The 14,256-nt window shown below is 41.8% G+C and overlaps 1 protein-coding gene across 1 annotated transcript in view; it reads right to left on the bottom strand.

Annotated features, from left to right (window-relative positions):
* Window positions 1–321: 321 nt before the first annotated feature.
* The window catches only part of LOC103896166 (clathrin light chain A), a 14,765-nt gene continuing 830 nt past the window's right edge, over window positions 322–14,256 (bottom strand). Inside the window, exons 2-7 of the mRNA XM_009275952.1 lie at window positions 14,073–14,253; window positions 7,671–7,708; window positions 5,677–5,794; window positions 4,542–4,653; window positions 3,075–3,128; window positions 322–764 (exon numbers count right to left, since the gene is read on the bottom strand). Of these exons, the coding sequence (XP_009274227.1) occupies window positions 593–764; window positions 3,075–3,128; window positions 4,542–4,653; window positions 5,677–5,794; window positions 7,671–7,708; window positions 14,073–14,253 (675 nt within the window). The 3' untranslated portion in view covers window positions 322–592. The remainder of the gene's footprint in view (window positions 765–3,074; window positions 3,129–4,541; window positions 4,654–5,676; window positions 5,795–7,670; window positions 7,709–14,072; window positions 14,254–14,256) is intronic.

Here is a 14,256-nt window from a genome sequence, read left to right as displayed (position 1 = left end):
AGACAGCGTCCTCAGTTCCGCTAGAATTGAGATAAGCTCCTGAACAGGCCTGCTACTCCAGTTTCCTAGAGCTTCTATCTTGCATGATAAAATTGGATATGAAAGCAGTTTTTAAAGTAAAGCTCTCAAGAGCTTTAAGAAAGCTTATGGAGATAAGCAGGATAGCCTCTCAGATCAGGAGCATTGCTGGCTGGTCAGTCACCAGCAAGGTGAAATCACTAGCAATTAAGAGAAATGTTTGCTCACACTCAATTCAAATACCCCCTTTGCTCCAGTCAAAAGGGATCAGGAGAGCTTCTGAATTCATCCAAAGTCAACACATTTTGCTGTTTAACAGATCTTTAATATCAGTAATGTGGGAAGTGACATCTCGGTGCACAATAGCACAGAGACTACAGTTTTGGAGGTTCTCCCATTTCAGACACAGAAAGGAAACATGAGGAAGAACATGCAATCAAACAATGATCAGCTCTAGATACATCATGAGGTTTGGTCCAAAAAACATTGAAACAATTAATCCAATTACTGCAAACATAGTTTCTCTGAGTAAGGTTAAGATACTGCATTTGTAGTGTTTCCATTGTGCTTTCCTTCAGCGAACCAGCGGAGCCTGCTTGAGTGAGATGAGGACTGAACGCATGCGGGACACATCTTTTGCCTGCTTACTAGACTTGGGATTAAAGTCACAGAGCTGAGCCACACGTTCCCACTCAGTGCCCGGAAAAATGTCTTCTGCATCATTCACAAAGGCTTCTTCAGCTGCCCTAAAAGCAATGCAATGCACCTTGTGTTAATGCCCAACATATAAGGCACTCCTTCCCTCTTACATGATGCAGTTTCTTTCAGCATGTTTCATAAGAAATGTGACCTGACAGCTGCTTGTGGACATTATGGCTACTTAAGCTCCCACTGCCCCAACCCTGGAGATGAAAGTAGGTTGCAGTAGTACGCTATGCACAAGCAGTGCAGAGGATTGCTGTGTAAAATGTTGGAATACAGGTGTTTGGTTTTAAGAATAGTTACTGAGTCTTTGCCTAAGGAGTCACCACACACCAGGAAGTAAGGTACTCCTATGCAGGCATTTTATTTATGGAGAAATGCCCAAGTCTTAACTAGTTAAGCCTCTGCCACTTGATGGCTTATATTGGACACTTGCCAACTAGAAATTTACAACTCCCTGCAAGCATGTCTTAAAAGAGATTCCATTTGAGGATTTAAATCAGCCCCAAGGCCTACAGGCCATCATAAAACTATGATTCCCAATGCTGTAGTGAAGCAGTATGAATCAAAAGGAATTTAATTCATGAATCCCATGCTTGTGGGTGCTATAGACTAAAGCATATCTTGGCAGAGGGGATGACTCGTCTGAGGTCAGCTCACAGGATAAACACATTTTCCCTGCTCTCACCTTAAGGAGACTTTAAGGAGGCTTTTTACATTATGCACAGGTTAGTGCCAGTGGCTTCCCAGCTGTATCCTTTTGGCACTGCTATGCTGTCAATAGCATTGCTTCAACGCATAGATAACACTCCAGCATCTAGTTTATGTGAACTGTGGGACCCTGGTAGCTGCCTGAGTGCAAGAGCAGTAAGCATCAAGAGATCAAACCAAATCCATCTACTCCAACAAGCAGTACAGAAAAAGCAGTGAAGATGACTCTCCCATGAGGGTTCAGCACTGTTCACAGGGATGGTAAGGTTACAGACACCACTGAAGACAAGGGTCACTACAACACTGCTACTTTATGTGACATGACACTTTTAAGGGGCAGTGAAGATTTTTTTTACTTAACTGTTCTAGGCTGTAGCAAGGATGATTTATGTTTGTGCTTAAAGGTGAATAGAAGAAAAGAAACAAGGAGAGAAAGTTTAAGTCAGATATAGAAAATGAGAATGAGTTTAATGCAGATGATCAGCTGGCTGAACATGCACTACTAGCTTAGTCTACATTCAGGAAACAGGCTGCCAATTTTATTCTGCAGCACTTATACTGCACATTTGCATTGGATATATCAAAACAAGGGTTTTACTGGAAAAAAAAAAATCTATCAAAATCAGCTCCAGGAGACTTCAGAAAAGTCAAACACCACCTGTAAATCCATCATTTCACAAGTCTTGGTTTACATCCACCTACAGTTAGGTAATGAATTCCACACTGGACCTTCAATATTAATGTGCTCAAAGCCACACCATGGCTCACCAATACACCTTCTAAAGGTGTCACCTTATAATCTGTGACATGGCCATCTTTCAATTCAAGTCTACAAATTAAGGGAAGAAATTAAAACACATGAACAAGCCAACAAACATTGCAATCCTTCCACCCCACGGAAACTAGCATACTCACTGGGGCTTGAAAGTCATGGCTATATTCTCATTGATCCATTAGGTTGGCAAAATGTGTACACAGAGCGGCTCCTAAGTGTCCTCCCAGCAGCTAATGCTGATTTTCCAATACCACCTCCTTGTACTTTTCATCTGTTCTGTAACAGCATCCTAATTCTATATGCATGTACCTCTTCTACCCTGATTTATGGCAGGTGATTACTTTCCACCTTCCTTGGCTTGGAGAACTTTATGTGCAAGCATTGCTTGAATCTTTTTCTGATTATTCAGGCAAATGAGCACAGATCAGGAGCTCAATGCCTATTACAGAGAATACAGAGTTAAACATTGTGCTTCTCTGTGGAAGTGACTAGGACTAAATACAGCACCCATGTGAGACTGCAGACACTAACCCACATACCCAGCAAAGCATCTTGCTAAGCAGTGTTCACTGGCCCGGAAACAACTGTAAACCCGTACTACTGAAGTCATTACCAAAATTCCAGTGGTATGTATACTGCATGACTCAATCTGAAAGTGCTGGATGTTGTGCAGTGTATGGAATCCTTACAGGAAAGCTGCACTTAATACTGCAGATCAGAGTCAGTCCAAAAAGTAAAGGCTATTTACTTATATTAGCTTATACTGCCCTAAAATATTCAGAAGTCACCTTCAGACATTCAGTGCTATTTCTCATCTTCCTCATTACCTAGTTGACTAGCAAACAGAATTAGTAGTTAAGCAACATACACATAGCCAATCACGTCAGCGAAGGGTTGTTTGTAGAAAGCTTCATCTGCCACCCTAGGTAGCAAGTAGTCCAACAGGCAGGCAAGCAGGCAGGAGAAAAGAGATAAGGATGAGAAGTACGGAACACAGCTGAAGGCAGTTTTAACAAGCACATTAACCTTGCATCACCTAGACTTACTGTAACAGGAAAGCAGCTACCACATGGAATGTATCAATTAAGCCATTGACTCAGAGGGGTAACACAAAAGCTCTGCTGCATCCTAAAAGTTGCAACCAGCTAGTTTAGGACTAGAGTCCCAGTGTTAGCATTAGGCTACTTCCAGTGGACAGAAACTATCATTAGGAGAGAGACCTCACCAGGCTGATGAGAATGCCAAACACTCCTGCGCAACACTTGTTAAAAGGACCCTGCTCTAGAATGCATATCCTGCACTCAAACACTGGCCACAATAAACCTATGGGGTATCATGAGCTCCGGACACCAACTAGACTCTTCTAGCCAATCCTGTTTCCCTTTCTTGGCCCAACCAAAAGACTGTACCTCAGTGAATGGAAGTGTGAAATCCATAATTTTGTAGGAAGTGTAGGCCTCCTTTCTTCCTTTAGTAAGAAGCAGAGTCTACCTAGGACTCTACTTACTCAAGACAAACCTGCTGCCCATTTTGATAAGAAAAATGGTGTTTCAAAAAAACGTTTCATCTTGAAGTCTGTGGGTTCCCAAAGTATACAGAAGCCCTGATGATTAACTGGACAGAATGACACTGGCAACCCTAGGTCAGAAGTAGAGATCTAAGTGGTATTAAGTCGGTACTATCATATTTACCTTTACATAGTTTGAAGTCAAAATTCCACAGAGAACCTCTAAGAAAATGTAAGAGCTTACTAGACTAGCAGCCAAGTCATTAGTTTCTGCCCCAGGGCCCACAATTAGACAATTCAAACCCAACATACAGTGTCAGCATTTAGTTCTTCACTAGCAGAACTGAGCCAGGTTCTCTCTCAAACGCTTCCAAAAGGAGCAGCCAAAGGTTTTAAGATATCTAATGAAATAACTTGTAGCAAAGACTAACTAGAAGGCCACTTCCATGTGTTCTACAGCTAGCAGGTAAGATTGCTAGTCTCAAGGTAGGTAATTACAGTCACTGAAGACCCGTGCAGCTAGTAGCATGCAAACAAATGGGTAGACAAACTCTTTCTGGCCATGTTCAAACCTTGTGTCTTAAGGAATCTTCAGTAATTCTGGTTCGTTACCCTAATGCTTTCTCTTGCTATTCTCGGACATTTAATCTAGATTCTAAGAAAACTTAAAGATAGTCTACCACTGGAGACCCATTTCTTAGTAGGAGAGGTTACTTTAATGATCTGAAGGACCAGTGCCTTAGGACATACTAGAAGTATTCTAACCTTTCTCCCCCATTACTTTCATATCCAGCACCATAACTCTTCAGATGGCTGGAGAAACCTTACCTGTTGCTCGCTTTTGTTTTCTGGAGCTTTTCATCTTGCCTTGCATACCACTCTTCCAACTCCTTTATTGCTTTCTCTTTCCATTCTGCTTCCTGTTTTCGTGAGTTCGCGTCTGAATATTTAAAAATTGATTTGTCAGTCATGTTTGTTCCAGCTGGATCTTGCTAACATTTCAGCTGATGGCTCTGGGTGCACTTTAGTGCAGACAGTTGCTTGATCTACTCAGGTAAGGGTTAAGAGACTTCCTGATTTAGGCCATGAGAACTCTTAAGTACCATGAAAATTCAGAGGATTAGCTAAACAGAACGCCTGTGCTGCATAATTGGGACAGTCCACTTCAGTTTAGGATAGGCATTTGTAGACTAATTCGGATTCAGTAAGTCTGTTTGCCTGCAAACTGTTCAAAAACAGAAAGTCACCTTGCTATGCTAGTGTTAGAACAAAGCTCAGTAAAGCCTCTGTGCTTAGATAAAGTGAGGGACCCTGGCACTCAGCATGCTTTTACACCCAGCCTACAGTTCAGGACAAGCTCATCTGCTGTAACTAGCCTAGAAGAGGAGCAACATGCTCAGCTCTATCTAGAATCACACTGTACAAAAGGTTCTGTCCTAACAATTTCAAGCAAAGCCTCCTCCCTAATGTAAGTGGAAAGCATACCAGTTTGTAGGCTCTTAGAAGCTGTCCACAGGTAGGTATCACTGCATTTGATAGCTGTATGTAGTTTAGTTACTAGTCCATTATTTAACTTAGCTATTAGATTAAGATCCATGTGACAACAGATGGCCTCAGCAATTACAAAATGAGCAATCTTTATCCCATGAAAAAAGTGCTGATGGCTGCAGTATTTATTCACTCTTTTCTGCTGATAAAAGCTGTTCATTTTCTGTCAGTTTATTTGTAAGTAAAGGGCAGGCCACACGAATACTCTTAAGGTTCAGAGAGCCACTTGCTTGCTGACTCCTACACTAGTATTAAGTCTGCTTACTGGAAGACTCATCCAGACTTGCTGCTCAAACTCAAGGAGCATGTTAGATTCCCAGGAGCCAGAAGCCATGGTTTAGAATTCTGCTGCTTAAGAAGCTGCCACTAAGTTACACACAAGCAAGAACACTACTACAACAAACACTCTCCTTACCAAGTTGCTCCAGACGCTCCTTTTGCTCCTCTCTCCACTTACGAATACTCTCCGGTTCTGACTGCAGTCGATCTACTTGGGATATGGCAGCATAGGAGTCTGTTGGACCATTACTCTCCTTAAAGGGAAGGAATAGTAATGTCATTTATACATGACAACCGAATATTTCAGATAACTGCCTGCAAGCTACATAAAATTAGACTCTATTTGAACTGAGCACATAACACATTCATCTGATGTTATACCACATTTCCACCATTAACATGTAAAACGTTTTGCCACAAATTACAGCAGGATTGAAGCAAATTAACACAGGACTGCCTCTAGCAATCAGGGTTTAAACACAAATTCAAGTTGACTGGGAAGTCAAACTGTGCCAGAGCTCTACGCCTGAAGAAAGCAGAAGACAATGCCTAGCACCTCACTATACAGTTGTATAGTATCCTGAACTGTATCCTACAGTTCCTTTCACCTTAAATATTTGCTGTGAAAGTAATTTTTTAATGGTTTTGTGCATAGAATTTTAAAATGTTCTCTGTAACTTATTTGTCTACTTTAGAGACATTTGCAAGCTTAACTGATATTAAAAGCCAATGTCCTTTAAAGACATTACAGAAATTGGGTTGCTGTATGCAGCTTAGAACACAAGAGGCATTTCAACATTTAAGTATCAAAACAGTGTGAGTACCAGCATACTTTTTACTATAAAATAGCTCAAAGACTTGCAGTGAATAGGGCTATCATTAATACACCAGATTCGCAAAGCTAATGAGAGGGTGCTCTTAAGTCCAAGAACTTATTGGTTCACCCTACTCTTAACAGACCTAAGAAATACCACTCCTTTGAGTACCAGATGGATTGCAGCTAATGACAGACTTGGCTGCGTCTTGCCCCTCTTTAGACCTCCTGTAACCCTCAATGAGGGAATAATGCAAAGAGAAGGAGCTAGGCTGGTGCAACAGCACCAGGCTTCACATGCAATTCAAAACAAAATAAATTGGCCAGTTGCAGGTAGCCAAAACAAAAGTTACATATAGCCCATTCAGTCTGTTCTTCCTCATTAAGAGGAAGCTCTATCAACCAAAGCAGCTGGTCACTTAGAATTGCAAACACAAAATCAAGATATTTCATCTACCTGCTGTTGTATAAGGAAGCACAAAGGGCCAGTAAGATACAGTTTTCCCACCAATCTCACAGCAATAGTGAGGATATAAAAATGTTAGCAGCAGTGAAAGCTGTTTGTGCCTCCACAAAGCTCAGTATTCACTTAAAGCTCTATGGAGAAGTAGCTCATATGCTGCCCTGTTCCCAAGCATTCATGTAATCAGGGCTATCCAGCCAACTCTGATACCAGGCAATGACAATGCCTTAGCCAAACTGGTGTGAAATTCAGTTACAAGATAGCGATTGCCTTAGCATGCCTCACTCCTCCCTGACACTAAACAACCAAGAATCTCCTCCTTTTGTCATTAGGATGGCTGACTAACATGCTTTCATAGTATGATTGAACTATTTAGCCAGCAGCTTAATTTCATGCAACTTTATGTCACTAAGAAGTGTATAATGTTTTCAGTCAGCTCCTTGTAAGACCAATCTTGATACGAAAACCAGGACACATGAATTATCTTTAAAGAACAAGCAATTCAGACAACTCTGCTTTAAACTAGGTAGTCAGAGCATGCTTTCAGCTTATTAGTCAGTGGCAAGTCAACATTAAGTCATATCACAGAGCCTGTCAGTCTGCTTACAGTGGTTATGTCCCATTAAGCCATAATTCAAAATGGACTGCTGCTTTAAGTTGCCTCTAAGTTCAGAGGAGGTGCATATTAAGAGCATTAACAGTTTTATGAGATGAGCTATCAGAATAGAAGTTCCTCTTCAGAGATTAGATAAAAGTACCTTACAGACAAGAAATGGGAAGTTATTAGTCTAGATTAAGGTAAAGTTCTCAGAGTAGAACAGCACATTCGAAGTACAGAATACTTCTATCTTACCTGATAGACATCTCCATTAACCACTCCATCAACAGCACCTGTAAAGAAGTGACTGTAGTTTAGCCATTTGAGAAAAGACAGAACAGCCAGATTTACTGATTTCAGTAACTTGTATGGAAAGCTTTACTAGAGTATCTAATGTGGGAGTTATGCAAATGAGTGTTACGTGATACCCTGCATGGTTACTTTCTTATCTCTGCACTTTTCCGGATAGGCACAAGAAACCAAGTGAGCCATTATTCTGCAGAACCAGTAATAAAACACCATTTCTTCATCATGAGCTCATGCTTCAGACTACATAAACAGCAGAGCTGATACTGCTGAGAAGCTGCTACAGACAGCATTGTAAAGTTATTCCCACTTTCTCCTCCCTGTCTTAGAAACTGACTACTAGACAACTGTTCAGAAGTTAAGACGCATGACTCCCACTGTTCTAGTCTCTACCTGGAAGATTAACAATCCTGCAGCCAACACTTAGTAATTCTTATCCTAGTTTGGTTAGTTAGTCCTAATTCCTAATCAGCTCAAAAGATATAGCTAACATTCCTAGCAAAGTCACCTTTCTGCTACCTTCTGTGATAACATGTTTGATAGCTTCCAAGCTATCATGCACCAAGATTTTCAAGAACTGCTAAATCTCAGCAAGTCATCTCTCTGGAACAGTGCTATGTAACATCTGCCTGTGTGATATAAACAAGTCATATTACCACTTTTGTCTCACCCATAATGCTACCATGGATAAACATATCAACAGAAGTGTTTCTGCCATGTTAATACACTCTTCAATGGAAGAAGAGACTGTACCAAAGACACCCAACAGTAAGCAGAAAATCAAACTATTTTGCACTACTTTCTTAAATAAAATAGGTAATTCACCTAAAACTAAGAGCATTCTGCTGCTGTATCCTCTATTTCTTTGTGGCTATGTATGCCCCAGTTTCACACTAGTGTTAATGGCACACAGGAAGCTCTTCATACTCCTTTATCAGGGAACTAGGCAAGTATTATTAAGACCTTATCCCTGAGCCCCGAATAGCAATCATTAACTGTATTAGGTAGAGGACTGTAAAGTCACCAGTTCAAACATGGTAGTTAAGTTGGATGATATTAGCCTCCAAGAACAGTTACTAGCTTCAGTACGGGAAGACTCAAGTAGAAAAAACTAGCTTTTCAGTTATGAGAACCTAGTATTTTGTAACTAGACTCCTATATCTGAAAGATGGTAGCGACTTTGATTGCTACTCCTCTGCAAGGTACAGGAGCCAAAAAGAACTGGTTTGAGAGGCACATAAAGCTAACAGCATCTGTCTGCTTCACAGCAGCCACCCTGCGCATCACTTAGCCTCCATCTAGAAGCTCTCTCAAAGCAGATTTGTAGAGATCACTGCACATACACTGACTTGGGCAGTTACAGCTACAATTAACACTTCTACTAAATAGGTTTATGAAGACTAAAGCCCACAAAGAAAACATGCTTACGTCTCACTCTCCTTCAATTTAAGCCCATCTGTGCTACATACGAATGCTGCAGCTTCACCTTGTTTTGACAGGGATGAATTAAAGCTAAGCCAGGGTCTCTAACTATATTGACATTAGCAGCTTGAATAAGCCAGCTGCCCACTCTGCCTGCCTTGGAAGAGCAGGGAGAATTCACACGCTCTCTCAAAGCAGATTTGTAGAGATCACTGCACATACACTGACTTGGGCAGTTACAGCTACAATTAACACTTCTACTAAATAGGTTTATGAAGACTAAAGCCCACAAAGAAAACATGCTTACGCTTCACTCTCCTTCAATTTAAGCCCATCTGTGCTACATACGAATGCTGCAGCCATTCACCTTGTTTTGACAGGGATGAATTAAAGCTAAGCCAGGGTCTCTAACTCATATTGACATTAGCAGCTTGAATAAGCCAGCTGCCCACTCTGCCTGCCTTGGAAGAGCAGGGAGCAATTCACACGTTCAGACAATCAAGCTGGAGACACAAGTTTATTGCTACAACACCCAGGAGAGGCTAGCCTTTAAATATATGTAGTCCTCATCTCCGGAAGGAAGGTAGTTGTTTCCTCAGAGAGACACCTTGGGAAGCACTGACTCACCAGCTAGGTGAGAGGGCTAATAAATCTTGAAGATTCTTCCAAGAACTGTGATAACATGATTAAGTTTTCTTGTTACACCAAAAAACATTCATTAAGGTCTTCAGTACCCAGGCTGGTAGCCTGCTGAGATAAAAGCAACAACATCATTGCTGAGGGCTGCAGCTGAGATAAACAGATGTGTTTGTCTTAGGGCCACTTGTCTTCTGCATAAAAAACAGACACTAACTGGCACAGAGTTAAGTGTTTCCAGAAGGCACCAGGTCAGATGCATTAAAAGTATTAAAACAAAACTTCCCATCTGTTTTGAGCTCCCTAGAACTTGTGATTAAGATGCAGAGTCAGCATGCTGACCAAGCATACTGCAAGCAGAAAAGGAAATGGCACTGTACCAGCACGCTGTCATATGCCAATGCAAGTACGCTAATGGGAACCAGACCAATAGTCAAACATTCTCTGATTTCAGCTCTCCAGTCTCAGTGTTCGTACAATTCAGCATGAAGTCTAGAAAAACTACCTGCTTGCCAGCCTTCATATCAGTAATCAGTGCCAGTTGTGTATCACATGTCTTTGTCCACAGAAACATGTCATTTCATACCTGACTTCCCACAAAAAAAGCCTACTGTTACGGCTATCATCATGTTTTCATTGGCCATGAACAATGAGAGCTCTCTACTGGCTTCAGAGTCCATCCAATTCTATCACATTGCATCTTGAAACTCCTGAAGTTAACATTCCACATTTAGAACTATTCTATTTAGTAATGATCCACATTCCTTGGTCTTTGCTTCTGAACTTAAGATAAAGCTTTATTTCTAAGGGTACTGTTGCAAAGAACATGTCCAAACATCTACAGTTCTGTAACACATGCTGACAATGGAGTAATAATGAACCCAGCAGAACACAGCAACCCAGACAGTTTTTAGAGTCTAGAAGGGTTCAGAGAAGATAAGCCGTATCAGCTACCTTGCATTCACAGGAGAGAAACAACAGCCAAGCTTGCCAGAAACAGGCAGCTAGAATCAGTGCCCTCCACATGTACCACAGCTTACAAAAGAAAGGGCTGGGTAGCCTGAAGATAAATACAACAGTTTTGTCACTTCGGTCCTACAAATCAACATAGGGCTTCAGAGGTTTATCACAACGATGATCAACTACTCTGAAGGCAACTACTTGCATTAATACCAGACTCAGTATTGCTTGGCATAAAAGGAAGTTTGCTTAGCCTTGTTCACTAGCCTCTCTGAAGTCTTACTCTCAATGCAAAAGACGGCGGCTATCAGAACAGTCAGAGGCAGGACTTTGCAGAGGTAGCTCTTCTAACGCAAGTCCAACCATTTCCTAATGCATGGATTAGTTCCTCCTGAGGTCTTCCTATCCAGCTATGCTTTGGACAATATCCTCATGCAGGAGAAATAAACTTCAATATGACCATACATAAAAGTATTTTTATGAGCTACTTTTAGCACCTCTTTTAAACAATACTCTACTTCTTCATTGTTACTTTGAGTGAGCTAGTAGCTATAGTTAAAGCAATAGAAGAACATAACCAAGTTTAATATATTCTGGCATAAAGTTAAGTAACTTCACCACTCAAGGGCTAGTTTCCCATCCTTTTTCTTCTGGGCATAGATCATGCTTCTCCTTCACTTACCTCTCATCCATAAGAGGATGAGAAAGAAGAATCTTCTCCAAAGTTTTTGTTTAGATAGTTATGCAAGAAACTGAGGAAGAAATAGTTTTTCTAGCCATAACTCATTCTCATGCCTGTGCAAAATAAAGGTAGGCAGGTCAGGAAGAGTGCTTCTTTCCTGTGTTTTAGTTCTAACCTGCTGTCATACCAAAACCCATTAGAGTTGCCTCATTTTCAATCAACAGGCTAGTACTAGACCACACCTTCCTCTATCTCCAACAGTGCTGTGCTGTAAGAGCTTCTGTAACTTCCCAATAGATGTAGTATTCTCTTGTAAACAGAAAAATAGGTTTTTCTGCCATGAGCTTCATAATAATGCAGTATCACTACAAGACAGCAAATACAAGTTAAACAGATACCATCCCTTTATTATACCTTTCTCAGTGCTACCTTATGGTCTCTGAAGCCTCAAGATAAACTAAAAAGTTATGACTTTTGGCCCAGTATTTAGAAAGAAAAGTTATCCAACAGACCTGTAAATAAGGAGTTCAAAAAGGTTACAGTTAAAAAAAGTAAATCCACAAATCCCTGATCACGATGCTTAAGGTTTTACATAAGAATTTGTATTATTTCAAGAAGAAATTTGCATTCACCTATTTAACTTAATTACAAAACAGTTTAATAAACTAAGATGCACTAGAGACTAGAGCTGTCTGATATTTGTTAGGATACTGATCAGATAAGAAATCTCAAACACAAATGGCAACAGAAGTTCATTTGTCACCATGCCTGAACCAGTACATTTTGCACTGCTGCAGTCCGCACTTTTTAACAAGGAGGGGGTGAGTACAGGCTCCAACAGTCAACAAATGGATATTCTGTTAAAAAATAGGACCACCAAAAGTCCGCAAGCACAATCTGGTATGCCTATTTAACAGGCCAGAGCATAAATGCAATCCCAGTGCATACAAGAAAGCAAGATGACACACAGATCACACCTAGACTTCCAAGATCCTTAGATCATATTATCATATTCACTATTTTATGACCCTCTTTCTAGAGAAAGTTCTCCAATAACAGTTCTGCATTCCATGACAAGTGAACTTACGTGACTTGAGAAAAACCTCTTGAAAAGCAGCTTAAGAACTACTTTTACATATCAAGCCAATCTAGAAGTCTTTAACAAGTTGACTTTTTGACAAGGAATCACTGCAATAGCCACATTGCGTGCATGTAGAGAAGGTATGGATCTAGTTGGTTCTAGCACCCTATGAGAAAGGCCAATGTCAGAAGTTTCTCTAAAGAAATTAGTCGTCAAATGGCTACTTTAATGTTCCAGAGTCTGTTTGGAATGTGAAGACCATATAAGGCATAATGCTTGTCTGAGGCTTCTGAAAGTAAGAGGGGAGGTGTCCACTGTGTCTGCTTCTGCACTATATGTAGAATAAGGAAGTCAAATTATGTCTGATATCAAAACAGGATGGTGTTCTGATAACGACTATGCCCATGCTCTAGTCCTTGAGCAAGTTACTCCCCTGTAAACACCCCTTTTACAGGAAGCATGTAGTCCGTATGTTTTGAACTTCACGAATGAGCTGACTCTAAGGGCTGTGCTACCACTAAATAAGCACTGGAAGCAACAGGCCTCCATTACTCAGTTTATCTAGTTGGGCTTTATTCCAAGAGATACTATGAACCTGCATTCTCATATATAAGATATGGAAGTAATTTCAGAAATCAGGTTGCATAATGACAACTTAATTCTAAGAATGTTCCAACAGTGAACGGGCGAGCAAAGTTACTCGACTTATTCTGAAGAAGAGTGGCATCTTCCTGAAGTGACAAAGGAATAACACATGAGAGCAAAATATGTTCCTATGGACCCAGTGACAAGTAAAAGCAAAGTCTTCCAAGAGTGTTGAAACATCAGTTAAGCGCAGCAGCATCCTACATTCACAACTCCTTTCCACTTAGACTTCAGTTAAAACCCCCAAGTCTTTCGTTATCAGAAGTGTTCATTCAGGGCTGCTTTAGCCACTGTTAGACTAACTGAAAACACACCAACCTCTACTTAGCCACCCTCCTCTGAATATAACAGTGTTCTGCAGTGTCAGTTTTCTTATGTTCAGTACAAAGGTTACCAAGGAACAAAGGCTAGAGGCTCACTAAAATTAAACATTAGCTCAACTGCTAGCGTACTTTAAGGCTAAGATCACTGCCTCTTAAGACAGAAACACAAGTGGCAGAACACAACATATTGACTTATTGTGCTTTCAGTGGATCTTCATTTCAGGCAGGCTCCTGGATTAGATGAGATCAAAGTTACTCAGCAATGTTCTCAGCAGGCTACACTTCGGCAAGCCTGGGCATCCAGGCGTCTTTAGGAGACACAAACTATAAACACCACCCCGTCTGAGAGAGCAGGGAGGTAACTTACACCCACGACGACCAAGTCGGCACGCCTGCGCGGCCCAGACCTAATCCCGCGACCATCCCCGGACAGCCAGGCCCCGCTCACCGGCGACGTGTGCTCGGGGCAGAAACCCGAGGCGAGGGTCCCGCTCCCTCCCAGCCACAGGGCCTCCGAGGGAGAAGGGGGGCTGAGAAGCCCCACCAGACCGGGACCCCTCTCCGCCCCGCCCTCCGGGCACCGCGCCCCCCTCCGCGCGTACCCGAGTCGAGGCCCTCCGGAACGTGCAGCGCCGCCGGCACCTCGCCGCTCTCCAGGATGCTGTAGCCCTCGTCGTTCTCGATGCCCGCGATCTCGTTCTCCTGCTGCGCCAGGAAAGCGGCGGCAGGATCCTCCTCGGCGCCGTCCAGCGCCCCGTTACCGGCGGAGGCCGGCGGCAGCTGCTG

This window comes from Aptenodytes forsteri, unplaced genomic scaffold, assembly GCF_000699145.1.
Source record: "Aptenodytes forsteri isolate BGI_AS27 unplaced genomic scaffold, ASM69914v1 Scaffold91, whole genome shotgun sequence".
NCBI classification, from domain to species: Eukaryota; Metazoa; Chordata; class Aves; order Sphenisciformes; family Spheniscidae; genus Aptenodytes; species Aptenodytes forsteri.
This window is presented reverse-complemented; position numbering and strand designations above follow the sequence as displayed.